This window comes from Heteronotia binoei, chromosome 3, assembly GCF_032191835.1.
Source record: "Heteronotia binoei isolate CCM8104 ecotype False Entrance Well chromosome 3, APGP_CSIRO_Hbin_v1, whole genome shotgun sequence".
Classification (NCBI taxonomy): Eukaryota; Metazoa; Chordata; class Lepidosauria; order Squamata; family Gekkonidae; genus Heteronotia; species Heteronotia binoei.
The window spans coordinates 134,403,430-134,425,539 of NC_083225.1; the positions used below are offsets into that span (position 1 = coordinate 134,403,430).

The following is a 22,110-nucleotide window of genomic DNA, read 5'->3' on the forward strand; positions in this document are numbered from 1 at the left end:
GTGATTGTCCTAAGGTCACCCAGTTAGCTTCCATGGTAAAGTAAGGAATCTTCCAGATCCTCTAATCACCACACTTTCATATTACTTTACAACTTTTCTAAACTACTAAAAATTATCACGAAGTATCAGATGACTTCTACCCCCCCCCAAAAAAACCCTGTTAATAATGCAGACAGTAGGTGTTTTTAAAAAGTTACTTACTTGTAGTAGTGCTCCCAGAGGTTTCTGTATCTACCTTGTCCAGACATATCGAACACAGTAAATGACAAACTATAAAGAGACAATAAAATACATAATTGGAATTTAAATTAATTCAGTGTTATAATCTCAAATACATATACTTGGGCTTGTTTCTGAGTACACATGCATTGACTTGAAATGCAAGCCTGATTTTTTTTTTTAAAATAGCTCTCTAGTCAATAGGAAGTTGTAAATGTCAGTTTTAAGTATCACACTCAAGCAAAGATCAAAATAATCAAAGATACTTGAACAGTAAAGGAAATATTGAAACAAAATTTCTAAGGAAGTTGTTTTCTTAAAATATGTTGACTATTACGTTTATACTTATGCAACTCCAATAAGCTTTAGATCCCTGCCTAGGTTTATATATGATACCAGTCTGGACAGCAATGGGGGGGGGGGGAATCAAACAGAACAGTAAGGGACATGACATCTTATGATAATCAACCATTACATCTGATATATCCAATGAAAAAGATAATATGCTGCTGATGTGTAACTAAACTACACAAATAAATTGGCTTACCTAGAGGTCTTGAATTTCTCAATGCTGAATCCTATTGTGGGAACGATATCTTGAGTTTGAGCCTTCAAAAACAAAATATTCATTTTAAAGACAAATCAGTGCAAAATTCTAATACTATGGTACTTTTATGTCTTGGATTCACATACTTGTATTTATTTACGCAGATCACTACCCATAAAGAGTTACTAAAATAAAATTGTAAAGCTGGGAGTAGGCAGATGACACACAAAAATGTTTACAAAGGGGAAAATTTGTGATTTTGTTTACTTCCACCAATTCTAAATTGACAGTCTAATAGTTCTGCAGTCTTATTTGTTTTGATGGTAAAAATCAATAACCTCTCTCCACAATCAAGCATATGTTAATAGAGTTGGAGGGGACCTTATGGGTCATCTAGTCCAACCCTTTGCACAATGCAGAAAATTCACAACTACCTCCCCCTCAAAACCTCCAGTGATCCCTGCTCCATGCCCAGAAGGTCATCTGCTGTTATTAAGGCTTATATAGAACCTCATTTTCTCTGTAACAACATGCAGTTTACTCTATGCTACAATCACAGATATCATGCTTCTTCAGACAGCACCCATACTGCATATTATTGTTACTGGGAAATGAATTCTTTGTCCTGAAAGTGTAATTGTGGCTAAAGTGACTGTGGAGTGTAATGTGACTGTCACAGGTGGTTATAGGACACCGCAGGCATCAAACTGATGAGCAACTCCATGCCCCTATAATTTGTAATATAATGTATTTGAAGCCATAGTTCTTCCTTTTAATGAAGGATGAGTACTTTATTCACAGGAACACATGACAGCAAAAGGTTTGTATGACCTTGTAAAAGAAAATGTCAATCATCAGCAATATCATCATTTTTATGAACTATTTTATTTATTTCTCTGTTATTTCAAGAGTGTTTTTAAAAGAGTGCAAATTGGCTTGTACAGTAAAGAAAAAGTAGTATAATCCCCCAGCCCCATAACACTGTCATCATTGCTAACATATTTCCATTTATGGCAAAGGTAACATTCTCTAGATGTCTTTAGCAACTCTACATTGTATTGTATCTTATAAAAAAAATAACTTGTAAATTCCCAGTTTTCTGATACATCTTAACTTAACAAACAAGAAAACAGATCATGAATACATGTTTTCCATCTTCTTTATATTTGCTACTCATTATTATTGGTAAATCCATGAACCATTAAAGACATACACTAAGGTACTAGCTATACTAAAAATCTTGAAAACATCTTTGAGATACATGCTTGGAAAAGTCTCGTGTACAATTTATGTATAGATTATTTCTGTATAAACTGTATAATTTCTGTATTCAAAAATTGCCATGTGTGAAATGGCTTCTAGATGAAGCGTAATGTCAGTACAATCCTAAAAACACTTTCTTAGGAGTAAGCAACATTGAATGGAAAAGAGTGGGCTTCCAAGTAGATTGTCCTTTCTTGGTTGTGAATTAGGAAGTCCTCAACACAAATATCTGCTCTAATAGGAAATCATCTGACAGTTTACATAGGCCACTGGGTTGGATCCAAACAACTATTCTGGTGGTGAAAAAAGGAGGAAGCTGTCCTTTTGATCAACAAAAAGGCTCTAGTCATCACTGGAGCTATATGTATAAAATCCATGGAGGACTGAAGCTGTAACAGGGAGGGAAATTGACCAAGATCAAATGAAAAAACTGGCTATATATCCAACCTTCTATTCTCATGCCCCTCTCTGCATTTAAAATAGGGAGATGGAATCTCAGAACCACAAAGTTGGAAGGGACCATATAGGCCATCTAGTCCAACCCCCTGCTCAATGCAGGATCAGCCTAGAGCAGGGGTGGCCAAATTTAACATGAGCCACATAGAATAACCATCAGATGTTTGAGAGCCACAAGACAGGCAGGAAATAAAAATGGGGGGAAAGGTGGAAAGAAAGCAAATAGATGGAGGAGGGAAGAGGAAGGAAGAGGTGGAAAGAAAACAAATTTAACTTTAAATGCATTCTCCAAGCTACCAGATGGCTTAGTTTGGAGAAGGAATTTAAAGAGACAAATGCTTTCTCCAAGTGATGGGGGCTTTGAGAGCCACACAATATGTGTGAAAGAGCCCCATGTGGCTCCTAAGCCACAGTTTGGCCACCCCTGGCTTAGAGCATCCCTGATAAGTGTTTGTCTAGCCAATGCTTAGAGACTGCTTGTGAGGGGGAGCTCATTACCTCCCTAGGTAGCTGATTCCACAGTTGTACAACTCTCACTGTAAAAAAGTTTTTCCTAATATCAGATGATACCTTCCTGCCCTTAATTTAAACCCATTATTGAGAGTCCTATCATCTACTGCTAACAGGAACAACTCCCTGCCCTCCTCTAAGTGACAGACCTTCAAATACATAAAGAGAGCTGAACAGGAGGAAGCAGCCGGGCCTAGTTAAGTCATGCCAGCTGGGTGCCATCAAGTCACCGAGAGGGTGTTGCCAGACCTATGGTAGCCAACCTCCAGGTGGAGCCTGAGATCAGAACTGAATCCCAGACAACAGATCTCTCTCCACATCCTGGAGAAAATAACTGCTTTGGAGGGTGGACTATATGATATTCTATTCACCTGAGGCCTCTCTTCCTTTACTGAGAAAAGCAGCCTGGGTTGCCTCGCAACAGCCTCTGGCTAGCACTTCCTGGGGGACTATTTATGTTGCCTTTGGAGGCTGTGTGTGCTGGGAGGCCTTTTGTGAGGCCACAGTTGATATCCCGGAAGACACCCTGTACTTAAGACACCCCTGTACTTATTCCCAAACCATGCACCCCTGGAATGTGATATTGCAATGTAAATTAATATGACAACGAAATATTAATATTCCCCAATAAAAAGTTATTTGAGGTGTAACACAGTAGCTCTGAAGCCCTTTCTAGGCTGGTTGACAGAGAGGACACAGAAGAATTGGATGTCTCTGAGGTAAGACTGTTAACATTCCTGGGCAGAGGAACGTGTCTCTCACAGTCTACTGTTTGCTTCACTGTTTGCTTTGCAGCAGCGTTGTGTCTCTCACAGCCTACTGTTTGCTTCACTGTTTGCTTTACAGCAGCATTGTTGGGGGAGGGGATATGGACTATCCCAGACTTCTTACAACAGGCCCTGAGGAGAGGCAGTAGTGATTAGTAAGCCTCCAGGAGAATCTGTCCACAGAGAACTGTCTTGCTCAAAGGTCAGTGGTCTTCTGGTGGGGCTCTTGCCTGACAGGGCTGGTGGTGGGTGAGGGACAGCAGAATCAGCCAATGGCATGCCAGGGACAGTGTGAGCCAATCCTGTGTATGCCACATCCAACAAATGAAAATTCTCAGATTTGCCACTATGGAAGGGCTTTTATTTATTACTGATGATATTGCAATAAATAAATCAAGCACCAGAATTTCCACTCTTTCTCCTCCTGAATGTATTTTATGCTACTTCACATGCCACCTAAAGTTCTCTCAAAGTCAGGAAAAAACCCTATTTTATACCACAAAAAAGACTAGATTCTTTGCGAAGGGGAGCTCCACACATTAGATGTAAAAACAAATAAAATCTTTTAGTGTTACTTTAATGACTTAACAAAGAAGACATTTTTAGTGCAACCCTACACAAAGTTACACCCTTCTAAGTCTGTTGACTTCAATAGCTTTAGAAGGGCATATCTCTTAGGATGGCACTGCTGGTCATTTTGCCTTCAGCTTACTAACACAGTGACATTTCCTTTTGCTTTTATAGTTTTTATTCGTATTTTGATTATGATGCTTATTTTTAAATCTTTTCATTATTATTGTCGTGCCTATTCTGTGAGCCCAATGTTAGTTGGTTAGCAATACTTCAGCTATATTTAAAGCCAAAGGATGACAAGTAGAATATATGATTATAATTTTCATTTAAAAGTATATAAATCTGTTCACTTTTTTTATAATTTTGCTAAAATCAAACTAAAATATATTGACTGAAAACTAAATAGAGCAGCAATAATCATGCTATTTCAACCTCAGCTGAACTTATGAAGCTGACTTGTATTGAATCAGACCCATTGGTCCATCAAGGTCAATATTGTCTACTATGACTGGCAGTGGCTCTCCGGGGTCTTAGGCAGAGGTCTTTCACATCATCCTGATCTTATTTAAAAATGGAGATTTAACCTGGGATCCTCTGCATGCCAAGCAGATGCTCTGCCACTATTCCACAAGCCCTCCCCAAGTTAATGTCTGAGATCTTAGTGAGTCATCTTTATCATGCTGTTTCTTTATCCTGATAAAATTTTTGGCATACTAGAGTTTAATATTTTCATAGTATTTTAATCCCACCCCCATTGGTGAGATCATCTATACTCTTCTACACTAAACTGAAGGAAATTTCTTATTACTTCATTGCATGGCTAAATCTCATACATCTGCAACTTCCATTAGCATCAGTTTTTCAGCATTCACAAGAACCCATCTGTCACCATCCTAAGCAGCCTACTTACATTAGATGGCTTCAGTTTATTGATGATAGTAGTTTTACCGCTGTTGTCCAATCCAAGGCACAAAACATGAACTTCTTTCTTCTTCAGGCCAAGCCACCCTGCTAGTTTGTCAAATAATCCCATAATTTTGATTGAATGGCACAGTCGGTACCACTATTTCTGAAGAATCTGCCTATTTAAAACATGATGGGAAACACATTCAGACATTTCAGACAAAGATCCTTGAGAGAAGGTGGTTCCAAATGGGCTGTCCCAATGAACTACTTAACCTAAGTAGCTAGGAAGTAAGCTGATTATTTGACAACAGCTTTAATGCTAAAGTAGATTGGCTAAATTAAAACTCAGTCTAAAGGGCAATGTCCTTGGTTTTGCAAGTTATACTATATAGCGCTATCAGGTTAGTGAAATTATTTACAAAAAATTAACTCTTTCAGAGTACAATAACAGGTTGTAATTCTTTCAGTCAGATATAGAAAATCATAGATTTTAAGAAAATCAGGTTCTCCTGTTGCAGTGGGGAAAGCTTTACTAAGAACATCTAGTCAACACTATGACTTTAGGCAGCATCCTCTACATACAGATCCACATTTACTCTACACATCAGTTACCTTTCTGTTCAATTCATATCCTATAGAGTAGCATAAACTGCAACAAAAATGCATGAGTAGCGTCACAATTTCCAAAACAGTTTTGTTGTCTAAATAAGTCAAGCCACAGAATCTTCACTAATTACTCACAAACTGGATTTTCACTCACTCATTATCTTACAGACCGTTTAGTAGAATTAATATTTAATTATGGAGCCTTGTAAAACCTACTTTCCAAAATACAGCAGGGTTGCAACTGAGCAATTACTGGGTAGGGTCTGTAGGTTATGATCTCATCCTGCAACAAATACTACAGTTTACTTGCCAACTTTGCAGGTGATACTGAATTCTGACAGTCTGAAGATGATTATATTTTGACAGGGAAGCATGCCTCAACTTCTAAAGTGTTCTAATTTGTGACATCTAAAATAATGTCTTATCTGAATTTTCTTGTCAAGCTTTTCTGCAGTTATTCCAAAAAGGATATTTATGAGGGGCTTGCAGCTTTTTACTGGCTGTATTTCCCATGCCTTTAAAAGCAACCTGTTGTGCAGATATTTAGCCAGTGAACTTCTTTCATCCTTTTTAATATCTACAAGAGGAGTTTAAGTTTAGTGTCAGACAGCTGTTAAATGCAGGACCACTAAAATGGTGCCAAGTTCATAGTACCATCACTTCCAGTGCTGTTGAGATATACAGCAGTAATCTCCAATAATCTCTTTCTGCCCCACACCTCTAACTCTCACTCATTCACACAGAAATCTCATAGAAAGGCCAGCTGCCGACAACTGGGGGTGCCAATTTTTCATTGACAGAGCTCCTATGTCTGCAACAACAGTATGATGAACAGAGAAGTTTCATCCAGTAAAAATGGAAGGAAGGAAAGAAAGGGAAAGAATGAAATGGAAGGAAAGGAAAAGAAAGACATGGAAAGAAAGAACATAGGAACATAAGAGAAGCCATGTTGGATCAGACCAGTGGAGCATCCAGTCCAAAATTCTCTCATACAATGCCCAAAAAGCACCAGAATGTCCACCAGTGGAGCCAGGGCACTAGAAGCCCTTCCAATATTGCTACCCTCCACCCCCAGCACCAAGAATACAGACAGAGCATCCCTTGCAGAGGGAAAAAGAAAGGGGGACAAAGGGGGGGGGAAAGCCTTACTCACCATCAGATTACGCCAGCCAGCAACAATTCTGCCCAAGGGTTGTTTGGTAAAAAAAAATAGCTACTGGAATGCCCACTCCCCACCCCTCTCGGCTGAAAAAAAACACACACCCTTTTTACCACCCAGGTCTCCTGCAGAAATCTCCCCAAAAGAACATACTGCAAGGCACATGAAAACTCATACCTTGAAGAATACTTCATGGGTCTAAAGTGCCAACGGACGCCAGCTTTTCTCTCAAACACTGGGAGAGGGGGAGAAGGAAGGAGAGGCAGCTCAGTTCCTCTCTGCACAACACAGAGACGGGGGAAGGATGGAAGCCAAACAGAGCTCAGGTTTTGCAGCCTGTGTCAGTCTTCAAGGCTAGCTTTTCTCTGCACAACACAGAGACAGGGGAAGGAAAGAAGCCAAACAGAGCTCAGGCTTTGCAGCCTGTATCAGTCTTCAAGGCTAGCTTTTCTCTGCACAACACAGAGACGGTGGAAGGAAGGGAGCAGAGGTCATGCTTTGCTGGGGGCGGGGCTAGCTTTGGCTTTTCTTGTGACCTGGTAGTGAGCCTTCCGTGGCCCAGTACTGGGTCCCGAAACAGTGCCCTATGGCATTGTACCATGCTAAGGCCCCTCCCCAAACTTGCCCTATTCCACCTCCAAAGTCCCCAGGTATTTTCCAATCCAGACCAGCCAACCCTATTTTTCCCAAAGACACACCCAAAATAGCACCTGGTTATAGTTGCTGTATGTACTTTTTTTTACAAGAATTCTAGCGCTTTTAGAAACTATATGGCTATAAGAAAATCAACAGAAATTTTATTACCTTGTAAATGAAAGCACGGTTAAGACTGAGCAAATGTAATCTCTGTCTTTTACCCCAACACTAAACGGGAATCATTCTGCCAAAGTTAAGTCAAAGCTTCCTTACTAACCTTCAATTAAGTCCTATTTCAGTTTGTTCAAAACAATTTTACAGTTTGTCTGAAACCCCCTCCCTCCCCCCACAAAAAATCCCCACCAATACTGACAATCACACCTTGGAATCCTGGAACTGCCAATACACATTGTAGCACCTATGAGAATAAGGGTGGGGGAAGCAATATAGGAGTCTGAGTGGGGATGAAAGTTGTTTGAGCAGTCAAGAATAGATTGTTAAGGCCAGTATAGAGTAGAGATAAGGGATACAGAATTCCAGTGGACATTATGCCTAGAGCTGCAATTATTTACTTGATGAATTAATTAAAAGCTTTTCCATTAATTAAAAATATGCCTACCATTAATACACCAATAGATTTTAATTGCTAACAATTATAAATCAAAGTACTTAAAAACCTATAAATTAAATAATTAGTACTTTCTCAGGAGAACCATTCCTGCTCCTATCATATATAGGAGTGAATGCCTTTTCTGAGACAACCACTGTAATCTGCAAAGGAAGATTTTTTTGTTTTTGCTTAAGTTGCTTTTGTTACAAAGTTACAATTAAACTATTATTTATTCAATCAAGCAACATTCTAACTATAATGCTTCCACAGGATGATTTTAAAAAAAAACATCAGCTAATTAGTGATTTGACCTTTGGAACTTTTTTGTTTTAATAAAGGCAGTTATGCACATGTATAGGGCACCTGTTATGAAGACTGGCACTTCCAGTTGAAAGAGCGGACTTGGAGAGGTGCCGAAAGCAAGGTTCCGTTAGATTGCGGGGGTTGGTCTTAGGCTGCTTCGTACGATCTTTGTTAGCTGCTTGAAAAGCCTCTACTAAGCTGCGGAAGCTTCGTGGTCAAAGGCCAGGAGGAGAATGGACTAGAAGTAGAGCAATAATAGCTACTTAGGATACTTTGGTCCCTCCATCTTATCCCGGTTCTACTTGTGCAGGCTGAAGTTGGTAGTTTTAGACTCGGTTTAAGCAAACGGCTAAGAACTTCCCGGTGCAACTTTGGTTTAAACGGTGCCGCAGCCCATGCAAAGATCCTTTGCAAGGGCTGCTTCAGGAAACACGCGTCGCTGCTCTGCATGGATCTCAGAACGAGACGCTGAGCTCGTGCCAAATCCCCTGGGAAAGCTCTTCTTCGCTTGACCAGGGTCAAGGCAGCGGCCACCTCCAAGCACACAAGGAACCACCCCCAATCCCAGCACTCATTCACCCCTGAAAGTCTTCCCAATCCCTCGCCGCCTTTTTGCCCGCACAGATTCCCTCCCCACCGTTTCCTCAGAGGGAAGGAAGACCGCGGTTGCTACTCACGAAGGAATTGAAAAGAGAGGGAGCCCTTGGACAGGCCTTGGAAGAGCAAGCTGCATTCCCTTCCCTCGACGCCTGCGTCGTTACCTTGGAGACCGAGCGGCCGTCACCTCCGTAGGCGGAGGAGGGTGAGGACAGATGCTTTCCTCCCGCAGTTTCTTTGGGCGGTGCTAGGAAGCGTCGCCTTAGAGCCGAACGTAAAGGACGACATATTCCTCGTGATTGTATCTCTTTGGCCCAAAACGAAACTCTCTCTCCACCTATGTCTGTGACCGCAAAGAAGAGTTTAAAGAAGAGCGTTCTAGTAAGACGTCATTTCCTATACATGCTTCCATTTTAGGGGCAAGGATAGTGGGATCGTACAGGAATTAAGACAAAATGTTTGGTAACGGCAGTGAGCTACTCAGGTCGGTTCACTGGGGTTTACTGTCCTGGAAGGATTGTACTGGCAGGCAGGATTACGGGCCCCTCTTGGTTGTAGTGTTTTGAAATAACCATGCTGACTTCCGAACAGGCAGCTTTACTCGGGGGAATGGGGGGGGGGGGTCGTGTACCTTATTACTTGGTATAGTTAGTAAACTGGGAGAATACCGATAGAAGAGCAATTAGAAGTTAAATATTAGCCCAGGAGTTTAATTTGTTCTGTGAATTAAAAAGTTGTACTAAATGTAATGGCGTTTCAGAGTTTCTTTTTCTAAAAGAGGCGCGAGGGAAAGAGGATATTGCTTCCCCAATATTTTTTTATATTGCCCCAGCTTTTAACTATTATATGAATTTGCTATACAAGATTTAAGTATGTAGCAGACCCAGTTTTGAAGTCTGCCTAAATGCATGGAATTGGCCCAAGCTCACCCAGTAACCTTTCATGGCAAATCATCATGACAGGTTGCCTGCTGTAAAAGTAGTCTAGTCCAGAATGTTCCAGTTCTCTTCAGCTCTGTGAGCTGCTTAAGCTGAAAATGTGTGACTGGCCTTAAGTCACCCAGTGATCTTCCACAGCAGAAGCGGGGATTCAAAGCCAGACTTGCTTCACAGGGTTGTTGTCAAAATAAAATGGGAGGACAAGAGAACAATGGGAGCTGCTTTGGATCCCCATTAGGGAGAAGGGTGGGATAAAACATGTTTAATACATTTTATTTTGCCAACAGTTACTTCATCAGGCATTGCTGCAACTCTTTTGGCAGGAGGAAGAACTGATCATTCAGTATTCAGACTTCTGTATATTATTTATTTATTTAACTTAATGAATCGTTCCATCCCAGCCAGCGGCAGGCTCTGGGTGATGTACAACATAAAAATACAATACATATATTGATATCAATAAAATCAGTTACATTAAAAGAAATTATAAACCAGGATGGTGTCTCATTTAAAGTGCTATTGGTCAGTTTCCAGTATTACATTGGGGTGGGGGATCACCTCAGGTGGGGGTGGGGAGAAGAAGGTGCCAGCATGGTAACCAGGGCCTGCTCACCCACTAGGCAAACTAGGCAGTTGCCTACGGCACCAGGAGGGTGGAGCGCCAAATTGGGCTCCCCCCACCGGTGCCCCACTCAAGCACCTAGTTTGCTTGCCTCCTGTGCCCACAGCTGCCCGTCCTTTCCCGCGCCCCGTCCCACCCACTCCCTGTGCCACACTGAGGTGCCCCTGCCCCCCTTCCCGTCGCCAACTGCCTGATGCATGCTCTGTCCAACCGCCACAGGTGCCATGCTGAAACACCCACCCGCCCCTTTCCTCCTCCCTTCGCATCGCCACCTGCCCGATGCATGCTCTGTCCCACCCCCAGGTGCCACACCGAGACACCCACTTGCCCCCTCCTCTCTTCCCTTCCTGTTGCCGCCTGTCCGATGCACGTTGCGTCGGGGCTGGCAGGGCCTCGGCACAGTGCTGTGATTGTGTGGGCTAGTGGTGACGGTAAGGGAAGGAAGGAGGAGGAGGGGGCAAGTGAGCATCTTGGTGCAGCACTGGAGGGTGGGTGGGACGGAGTGTGGCGCTGATGGCAACTGTCGCTGCCCTTACATGTCCCTGCCTTACAGGCCCTGTGGAACTGTAACAGATCCCACAGGGCCCTGATGTCTTCTGGCAGAGTGTTCCACCAAGTGTGCACGATGATCATGGCAGGCCCCTAGTATCTATAGAAACCTTCATGATAGTGTAAAAGAAACAGGAACAACTTTCCTCCCTTTTTCCAGATGAGCTGATCCTGTCAAAAAATCACCTCCTCATCTACTCATTTTGCTCACTGTGGTTCTCAATATTACTCTAGGTATATCCAGGTGGGCAGCCATTTCATTGTCTGATGAAGTATGCTTGTAGAACATAAAAGCTTGCATTCTCAATAAAACTTTGTTGGTCTTAAAGGTACTACTGGACTCCAACTTTTTAGGTATGTGCATAATTTTGTTATTGTATATTTATGCACACATATATGTCTGTTGCAATAGAATACACTTGTTACATATGATAAAGTCGGCTTCAGTTCACAAAAACCATGTCTCAATAAATCTTTAGTAAGTAAATCAGTAAGAAATCCATTTCAGTACATCTTTGTACCTGGCCTTTACCTAGCACAAAAGTAGGGACAAACTAGCTTATGTAGTTGTGCTAGATGAGAAGCACTGGGATCACTGGGACTGATTTTTATGACATCTAAAAAAACATGTCATTTGTCATATTAACATAATGCCTGCAGTAGCAAAGTAGCCTTTATAAAGGACTATTAGATTTCTCACCAACACAATAATACTAATAACCAGGAGCTAGAACTATGTTGAAAATGTAATTAAATTCAGTTAAGTGGTAGAGAGAAGGAGTTCTAACTTCTGTTCCACATGCATAGCCACTAAAACAGATTAACATTCCACTGCTATGCATATAGAAGAAGAATTGCAGATTTATATCCCGCCCTTCTCTCTGAATCAGAGTCTCAGAGCGGCTTACAATCTCCTATATCTTCTCCCCCAACAGACACCCTGTGAGGTGGGTGGGGCTGAGAGGGCTCTCACAGCAGCTGCCCTTTCAAGGACAACTCCTACGAGAGCTATGGCTGACCCAAGGCCATTCCAGCAGTTGCAAGTGGAGGAGTGGGGAATCAAACCTGGTTCTCCCAGATAAGAGTGCACACTTAACCACTACACCAGACTGGCTCTCAAGGGTGTGTGTGGGGTGATGTTATGCCTGGACCCCTCCTCCCTCGAAGGACTAGCCTGGTACCTTGGAAGAGGTGACTGCAGACAACCTTTTTTCAGCATCTCATAGGGCCACACCAAAAGATTTTCACTGGTCTGCAAATAAGGTCAAACTAGGTCCTATAATCACATGGAATGTGTGTCATCAAATACTGGCCAGAGGCTTGTCTGGGAAAAATGATACTTTAGGTGCAAAGGTCTGGTTTTTGGAAGTTCTCTTCCGTCATTTAAATCCATCAATGCCAAAGATTAATTTCCAGAAAAGGCAGTACAACTAACCATCCCCCCACCTTGCCTGACTTTCTCTTACCTGGTTTATGCTTTGTGAGTTTATAGTCAAAACCATTTTAATCCCTTTTGTAATAGTTTTTTTGTTATATCTATTAGAGGTCACCAAACACCATAAACGTTTTCATGTGAACGTTACATTGCATTGCAGCCCCTGGGAAAGCTATGCAGCTTTCCTGGTTCGAATACGTTGTTTCATTCACACCATCACAGCATTGTTCTAGGAACAATTACGTCATAGCTCAAAGGCTATATTCATACACACTCTGGTTCTTCTTGGGCTCTCTTGTTGTGAATGAGTGACTGTGTGTGTGTATGCATTATCTGGATATCCACTAAATTACAATCCCAACACGAAATTGGGTACAACATCTTTGAGTGGAATGATGGTTTGTTCCGCTCACCTTTCTCCTCCAATCTCTGTTCTGGAATAGGTAAATATAGTCCCATGTAAACTAAGTTCCCTTATTGTCTCTATAAAGCTACCACCTTTATTTTTTGAACTTGTATGAGTATTTATAGATTGCTTATTCAATTAATACGTTTGATTTTGTTTCTTTTAAGTTTCTTTAATAAAAACCATTAATTAAGGCCTGGTTCATTTGAGAGTTCTACTGAGGGAAACAGCCGTGTAAACATAGGTGGAGATCCTGCTTGTTACCCCCTCTTGCATTGTCTGGATCTCCTAGCAAATTCCTCCAACAACCTCAGGAGACCCTCACAACCACTTAGGGTAACAGTGGAGGGAAGCATTCTTTTACTTGATAGATAATTGGAAACCGCCCCGTGGTGCAGAATGGTAAAGCTGCAGTACTGCAGTCGGAGCCCTCTGCTCACGACCTGGTTCAGGTAGGTAACTCAGCCTTCCATCCTAATGAGGTCGGTACAATGAGTACCCAGCTTGCTGGGGGGAAAGTGTAGATGACTGGGGAAGGCAATGACAAACCACCCCGTAAAAAGTCTGCTGTGAAAACGTTGTGAAAGCAACGTCACCCCAGAGTAAAAAATGACTGGTGCTTGCACGGGGGACTACCTTTACCTTTTTTTAGATAACTGGAAAACATTTATTCCCTCTTCTGTTCATAATAATAACAGCGCTTAATACTACTATTAAGTACATTCTAAGTTGCCTACCGGAATAGGGATGGGGAGAAGTTGAAACCAAAACTGAAAATAAAGGGAGAAACAGAAAAAGAATGGATGGAGGGAGAAATTAAGAAGATTCATGAAAGAAAAATAGGACAATGAATGAGGAAAAAACTGGAAAAAGTGAGAAATTAAGAAAATGAGATGTCAGCCTGTTTTATTTTGTCACAACACACTCTCTACCCCTTAGAAGATCCAGATGGGCAGACTAAACTATGAAGAAAGGAAGAGAGAAATGATAGCTGGAGGGAGCAAACTTGTTAGCAGGCTGCAGCCTAGTGGTTACTGCAGTAGTGATCAACTGTGCTGGCTTGCCTTGTTCCAGTTTTGCTTGGTTAATGATCAGTTAGAGGCAAGGGTTTGCTATAGCCTTGCTGAAAGTTGAGGCAAGCACATAGTGACTACTGTTTACTGTGCTCAGACTTCCCCGTTCCCCTAGTAGCTTCAGTGCAGAGCTGCACTAAAAGTAAAATGAATTTACATGCTTGCATTCAGCTGAATGCAGCTTGACTATAGCTTAACGGGCCCTTGAGCTCCAGGAATTTTGTCCCCCTCCCTTGTTGGCAGCCCTGTGTGTGTGTTTGCCTGCAAATAGAAACACATTCTCTTGTATACAGAATGGCAGGAGGAGCTATTGCCTGGTCCTGATTAGACCCTGCCCTGGCTGCCAGAGCTGAGGATAAGCATGGCCCAGACTCACCCATGCAAGAAAGGCTAAGACATGGAGGTTGCTGGGATCCAGGCAGATCACTCTGACACAGCAGCCAATAAGGCAGGGAGAGGTGGGGAGAAGCTTGGACTTGGAGAAGGACAGAAGGGGAAAGGTTACGAGGCAGTCCTGACTTTCTTGGTGGTGGGGGAGCCTCACATAGAGTATCTGCATATGTTGGTATTCTGTGCATGTTGTATGAATATACTTACAGATGTGTATATGTATGCTTGCATACGTATTTGCTAATGTATCTGCTAATATATTAGTTGCTTACCCATATACCATAATTATGTTCAGCACTCTTTCCCCAGTGAGTGGAAATTCCACCTGGTCTGGAAGAGCGTTGTCTTTTTCCTGTTATAGTTTTCCTCCACAGTGCCCTTCGACAGTTTATGTTGCTCTCCTTTAGACTGCTTGCGGTGCTGACCTATACAAAAATACTGGTGTTGTTGGAATCTGTCTCTAATAAAATTTAAATGTCATGTCCACTAACCAGACCATTAGTGGAGGGAGGGACGGTGGCTCAGCGGTAGAGCATCTGCTTGGGAAGCAGAAGGTCCCAGGTTCAATCCCTGGCATCTCCAAAAAAGGGTCCAGGCAAATAGATGTGAAAAACCTCAGCTGGAGACCCTGGAGAGCCGCTGTCAGTCTGAGAAGACAATACTGACTTTGATGGACCAAAGGTCTGATTCAGTATAAGGCAGCTTCATATGTTCATATGTTCACTACACTTGTATAGGCAATGGGACTTTAACAAAAAAAAATCATCCATTTAATGCACTGATTTTATTAATTCCAATACACAATAATTTGCTTTGTTTTAGAGAACCTTATAGACTATATTTTTGCAATGTGACTATATTGTGGTTTATAGCATTTTAGGGAAGATGTAATTTTCTGGTGTGATATCAGTATTCATACTTGGAAAAGTAGCAGGGAGTTTCTTTTTCTTTCCATGGCAGAAGATGTACATGGCTAGACTTAAAATCAAATAGATACAATCTCATATAATTACTCATGGACACAGAAAGCAAACTGAACCTATTAGCATTCCACCTATGGCATCAGTAGCTGTGTATCCTAGTTGTTGTCATATCAGTCCAGCACAATTATATATAAGAAAAATAACATTTGGTACTGGCAGCAGGGGGAAAAACCTACTTTATTTGTTATAACAGTGCTTAGGTCTCTACTACATTTATGGTTTCTCTTTATTTTTCTTTAAAGGTTCTGGAGAAAAGTGGAGTTTTTCACCTCTTTCACATGAGAGAAAAGATGAAAAAGAGAACACAGGAGCCCCAGAATTATTCCAGCCTAGACCCTGCTTTTTCACCCTGAAAGGTGAAAGATAGCCACGACTGCCTTACCGTTCACATCCTCCCACTTGGGTAGGGATGAGACATAAAGTATCACAGAGTATCCCTGCAGCTGCTCCATGCAAGAAGATGTTTAGCTCAACTTTGTTTTGGCAGCACTGAGGGGGAAAAAATCTGACTATTACAACATATAACCATTATATCCAGGAATTTTATCTGAAACTGGTCTAATCCTGAGATGCTGCAGGGCTATCTTTGTTCCCAGTTGGCTTGCAGAGGTGATGAAATCTTTGGTTCTTTGTGGTCATACATGAACTTTTGTTACTGTATGCATATCCTCTTCTGCATTTATAGTGAAATGAAACAAAACACTTCAACTCAGAAGTAACCACCAGTACTGTACTTTTATTTGCTAATAAATATCTTAATAAACAGGCTTACTCCATCTGTAAGACCTGATAATGCCTCTTAGGAAATCATAGAAAAATAAAATACAATAATCATCAGTAACTTGTACTTTGTACAAATATCTTATTATGTTGCTCAGCATGTAGCTTTGCCAAACCCCATAGTCTTTCTGCAAATAGATGGCATATGAATGCAATTCACCTTAAAATGCCCTAGTTATGAAAGCTGAGCATTTTATTACACTACTAACTTATAGGCATGCCAGCACATGGACATTTACATGGAACATTGTATTATCATAGTAGTAGATTTCAAATGAGGAAAATCATAATATCGCTCAAGTAAATGTGGATTATTTTAATTTAAAGTAGGAAAATTACTGTATTTCCCCTTGGGAATGCAGATCAATATGTTAGATTTTCTTTCAAACAACTATTCCTCTTATGATTTAAGAAAAGACGAAAATCAGACAGTGCAAATAGAGTATTAATGGAAGATACAAAAGGGAAATAACTAGACAATGGTGGCAGTCCCAAAAGGAAAACAAGCATGTCAGAGGTTTTTTTTTTTAATGGACCAAGCCCTTCTCCTCAGATACAGTAGCTCTTGCTTGCTGCTTTCAGTAAATATTCATAACATATAAATATTCATGATCAGTTATGGACATAGCATAAAGTCAAAAAGTACAAATGTCCCAGTCCAAGATCCATGTGGCTTAGATATATATCTGAAGGGTAGCATGAGGTACCCATGTTCACATCACTGGAGAAAGATGATCCACATGTACAAAAGAATGTGTACATTGGCTGGCTTCCTCCTTTGATATGAATTCCAGGAGAGGAGCTCCATGCCTGCATTGCAGCTCCTGTGCCTGGAGAAAGTAGCTTGATCAGAGTTTGGCGTTTCCTTCATCTTTTGTGAATGCAACAGTTAAAAGGGAGTTCATCTTTACTGATAAGGAAGCAACAGAAGAGAAACAAAGTCTTGCTTATGCACACAAGGTGGCTTCCAGGATGATGCAGACAAAATCAATATGCTTTGTGGATATTGAAAGCCTACAGACTTTTAAAAGGTTGACTGCTGCAGTTTTAGAAGCCCCAGAAGTTATATTTGGATACAACTGTTTTAATTATTGTTTAAACAGTATCCCATATATGACCATTTGACAGATTCAGCACATTTAATGGCTTATGCTAGTAGAGCAAACTGTTAAGAATGATGAAAAAGAAACAACTGTAGAACGTTGAATTCTCCTATGCTTTAATTAATGACAGGTGAAACTGAAAGTGAACAAAAAACAATGCAACTAAAAAAAGAACTATTGCTTTGCTAACATGTGGATCTCATTTTTGAAAAGAGCCATCACATTTCCTGTATAATCACCTAAATACAAAGTTTTAAAAATAGATTCAGGAAAGCATTGAGCAAAACATGAGGTGCTTTACTAAACTTCATTGCTAATTCATTACTGGTATCAAATTCAAAGCTCTATTACAAGAGCTTAGTATTTGTTATGTTCACTGGGACAATGTGCACATTCATTTGAATGATCCTGAGAGTTGCTGAGGATTTGCTTCTGGCTGTAGGAATTGCACTTATAGATTCTGATTTTTATTTGAGGGTTTCAAGAGCAATAGCCATATTAGATATGTTTCAAAACAAAGAGGATATGCTGCTTGTAATAGCATTTGCATATTTTGATACCGTCTGAAAGTAATGTTTTGGTTTTTATTTATTTTAGTAAATTTCTATTCTGCCCATATGTTGTACTCTGCTCAGGGCAGAGTACAACATATAATAAAACAATAAAATACAATAAAAAACATTTTAAAACAGACAACTCAACAGCACTCAGATTACCATGACATCACATATTGCCCAGCCTAGCCATCTCACATCATGATATCTCATAGGGATGGCAGTTTTTATGATAAAAAAGAGAGCAGTATTAGAGACCATTCTGCAAAAGTAATCAAGTTTTAAGATTGTCAGTCTAGGAAATTTTGGGTGTAAATTCCAGCTGAACTACTGATTTGTCTTTGGCAAATCAGTCTCAGTGTTACTTCTTCCATCTCTAAAATGGGAAAATTAAAGATCAGTCTCATGGGCTGTGGTGTGGATTAATTATTGCAATTTGTTTACTGAAGTGCTTTAAAATGATTGAGAATTCAGTAACTGGAAATGGTACTTTAAGCATATTTGGGGATAGTTTAAGTATATTTGGGGGTGTTGCTGTTTAGACTTAGTTCTATAAGCTACATAATTTCACATCCCTGTGATATGTAAACTTCATAAATGTGCATAATTTATTAAAGGTTTTGTATTTTAACATTTGGTTTTATATTAATATTCTATTTCCATTACATTGCATGAAAATAAGCTCAATTGTAATCAAAGGGCTTTCAGAGTTCAAATGTATATAGGATGTTATTTTTAAGTTTTTCCATTACATATATCAAGGTGTGAGTCAGATGAAATGCAAGTATGTGGGTGTATGTGCTAAATAACTCTTGCGAGTCACACTTTATTTCATTTATACTCCACCTTTCTACCCAATGGAGACCTAAAGCAGCTTACATTGCTCTCCTTGATGGGATAGTGGAAGCATTAATCATGTCTGTTTTGGAAAAGCCTGTAAAGTAGAGCAAAGCTTCAAAAAGATCCTGTCTTTCAAGCATCTAGAATACCTCACCGTCTGCAGCACAGGCCCTTAGCCATGGGGGGAGGGGGGCCCAGCCTCTCCATCCAACCCCCCTTTGACCTGGTGAAGCACTGGCTCCTGGGGCTCTTTCAAGGTGCCCCTCCCGCCGATCACCTGATTGCAGGAAAAGCAGCGCTGAGGTTGGCGGCTCCACTGCCTTCTCCCCACTTCCCTCCATCCACAGGCCTCAGCACACCTTTTCCCGCTGATCAGCTGATTGGCAGAGGGGGGCAGCCTTGAAAGAGCCCCAGGAGCAGGTGGGAGTGGGGAGAAGGCAGCAGAGCTGCTGGCCTCGGCACAGCTTTTCATGCTGATCAGGTGATTGGCGGGGGGGGGTGCCTTGAAAGAGTCCCAGGAGCAGGCGCTTCACCAGGTGGGTTGGAGGGAGGGAGGGGGAGGCACTGTGGAGGGGGGAGGGGCTGCCAGAGCCATGGGAAGATTGAGGGCCACCAGAGCAACAGCATCGGAGAGAGTGGGGGCTGCCAGAGCGGGGGGCCCCTACACCCAAAATTGTATTTCTTGCCCCCCCCCCATCTGAAATTTTCTGGCTATGGGCCTGTTGCAGCATCCTGTTTCTAAGGCCATACTATGCCAAGATGCAGCATCATGTATACCAAGTTACTTTACTAGTGTTGCCAGAATGATGCTACTTTGAAGGTGCACTTACTCTTACATTTCAAAGTTCTGCAGACTCCTGGCTAGTATTATGGCTACTCCAGGGTTACTTCCTTTCTGGTATTAGACCTGGAGCCAGCTGCCCATGTTACATCCATGCTCCTGGTGGCTTGCCACCAATCCTCAACTTTTGTTCAGCGCTAGTTCTTGTATAGCAGTTCCTGAATCCACTCTGAGACTGAGGGTACCCTCCACTTAAAGTGATTTTACACATTAAAAAAGTGATAATACTGGAGACACGAACAACTTAGCAGCCTGTTTGTCCCTGTTGTGTAGGAATGAACAAGGAATTTAACATATATTACCACCATGTATGAGCTTCTGTACTTGGATATTGCATAGGAAATGCAAACAGAATGCCCAAGCCATAGGTGCGTTATAAACATAAAAAGGTAAAGGTATTCCCCTAAACATAAAAAGGTAAAGGTAGTCCCCTGTGCAAGCACCAGTCGTTTCTGACTCTGGGGTGATGTTGCTTTCACAACGTTTTCACGGCAGACTTTTTACGGGGTGGTTTGCCATTGCCTTCCCCAGTCATCTACACTTTCCCCCCAGCAAGGTGGATACTCATTTTATCGACCTCAGAAGGATGAAAGGCTGAGTCAACCTGAAGCCGGCTACCTGAACCAGCTTCCTCTGGGATTGAACTCAGGTCATGAGCTGAGGGCTCTGACTGCAGTACTTCAGCTTTACCACTCTGCACCACGGGGCATAATAATATAATATAAACATAATACAATGGTAACTGTTAGGGACACACACAAAAAAAAGGTAAGACTAGGACAAGGTTATGGACTGACATTATAAACCTTTCAACATCCTGAGTTTTAAGTCAATTAGAAACAACTCTGTACATTTATAAAAAGTGGAATGGTATGCTTGTTGAAACAGCAGAAACTGAAATTTGGAGGGCTCAGAGTTGGTGGTAGATGACACCTTTCTAATGAAGGAGCTACTATTCTTATGGATCATATAGAGTACTAAAGGAAGCGTTTAAAACCTTTCCAGGTGGTTGGTGTAATTTATTTGAATGTGTATTTGCATTACTTTTTTTTGAGGTAATGCAATACTAACATTAAATACATTATGTTTTCCCCCAGGGCTTTTTTTTTTTAGCAGGAACACAGTTCTGGCTGACTTGGTTTCAGGGGGTGTGGCCTAATATGCAAATGAGTCCCTATGTGAAGCAATGGTGACATCAGTGGTTGTGGCCTAAAATGCAAATGAGTTCCTGCTGGGCTTTTCTACAAAAAAGCCCTGTTTCTCCCCATTTAATAATGTCCATTGTGAATAGGAGAGGGCAGGGTTCCTATCAGACTGCAGTTTAGAATTCTGTAAATCAAAGTCATATTTCAGGACAAAGTTTGAGTCCAGTGGCACATTTAAGAGCAACAAAATTTTATTCAAGGTATAAGGTTTTGTGTGCAAGCACACTTATTAAGATGCAGTGACCCAGAATGTCCTCAACTATTACATACAGATAGAGAGGGTGGGGCGGTTTAGTTTCCAAGAAAGGCTAGTTAAAGATGCAGCTTGACTCTTAATTAGCCTTTCCGAGCAACTAGCCCCTCACTTCTCTCTTCCTGGCAACTACCTCCTGCCCACCTTCTCTACCTATGCTTTATGGATGTCAGTCATAAGCCATTTCCATCTAGTTTTATAAGAAAGACAAAATGGCTGCTCAGGCAACTGTTTGAAAGAGAAGTATGATGTCTCCTATCCTGTGTCATGATTTGCACAGCTGCTAAAAGTACTATTTTGAAATGAGTACAGAATGCTGCTTTTAGAATTTATGTGGGAGCCCACAAAGAATCATGCGAGGCATAGGGTTGCCAAGTCCAATTCAAGAAATATCTGGGTACTTTGGGGTTGGAGCCAGGAGACTTTGGGGGTGGAGCCAGAAGACTTTGGGGGGTGGAGCCAGGAACAAGGGTGTGACAAGCATAATTGAACTCCAAGGGAGTTCTGGCCAACACATTTAAAGGGGCAGCATACCTTTTCAAATGCCTTTCTTCCATAGGAAATAATGAAGGATGGGGCACCATATTTTGGGGCTCATAGAATTGGACCCCCTGGTCCAATCGTTTTGAAACTTGGGGGGTATTTTGGGGAGAGGCACTAGATGCTATACTAAAAAATAGCCTCCCAGAGCCCCCAATACCCGCTGATCAATTCCCCATTATTCCCTATGGGAATCGTTCTCCATAGGGAATAATAGAGTGCCCAGTAGACATTTCCCTCCCCCCCCACACTTTCTAAAGCGGGGGGGGGGGAGGGCCTCCAAACCAGGGAATCCCCTGCCCCCTCCCTCTCTCTCTCACACAAATACTTACTGGGTCTTGTTCCTGCAGAACTTTACTCGCTCTGAAAACGAAAGCAAAAGAAAGGGAGGGGCCGTTCTCTGAGTAAACTGTTACTGATCCTTTCCCATGAAGCCCTTCTTGCTT

General features: G+C 41.5%; 1 protein-coding gene and 1 long non-coding RNA gene across 6 annotated transcripts in view; one reads left to right on the forward strand and one right to left on the reverse strand.

The window, feature by feature from the left end:
* The window catches only part of ARL6 (ADP ribosylation factor like GTPase 6), a 35,059-nt gene extending 25,591 nt beyond the window's left edge, over positions 1-9,468 (reverse strand). For 2 of the 5 annotated variants that reach the window (XM_060234499.1, XM_060234498.1), the window contains exons 1-4: positions 9,233-9,455; positions 5,246-5,417; positions 767-828; positions 202-270 (exon numbers count right to left, since the gene is read on the reverse strand). In XM_060234499.1, coding sequence (XP_060090482.1) covers positions 202-270; positions 767-828; positions 5,246-5,368 — 254 coding nt within the window. In that variant the 5' untranslated portion in view covers positions 5,369-5,417; positions 9,233-9,455. Of the gene's footprint in view, positions 1-201; positions 271-766; positions 829-5,245; positions 5,492-8,615; positions 8,794-9,232 lie in introns of those variants that run through there. The other 3 variants (XM_060234500.1, XM_060234501.1, XR_009555196.1) reach the window with 3 other exon arrangements.
* Positions 9,469-9,502: 34 nt separating this feature from the next.
* LOC132568552 (uncharacterized) lies at positions 9,503-16,042 on the forward strand. The gene is made up of 2 exons (XR_009555197.1): positions 9,503-9,588; positions 15,791-16,042. It is a non-coding gene; the product is annotated as an uncharacterized LOC132568552 (long non-coding RNA).
* The last annotated feature ends 6,068 nt before the right edge of the window (positions 16,043-22,110 follow it).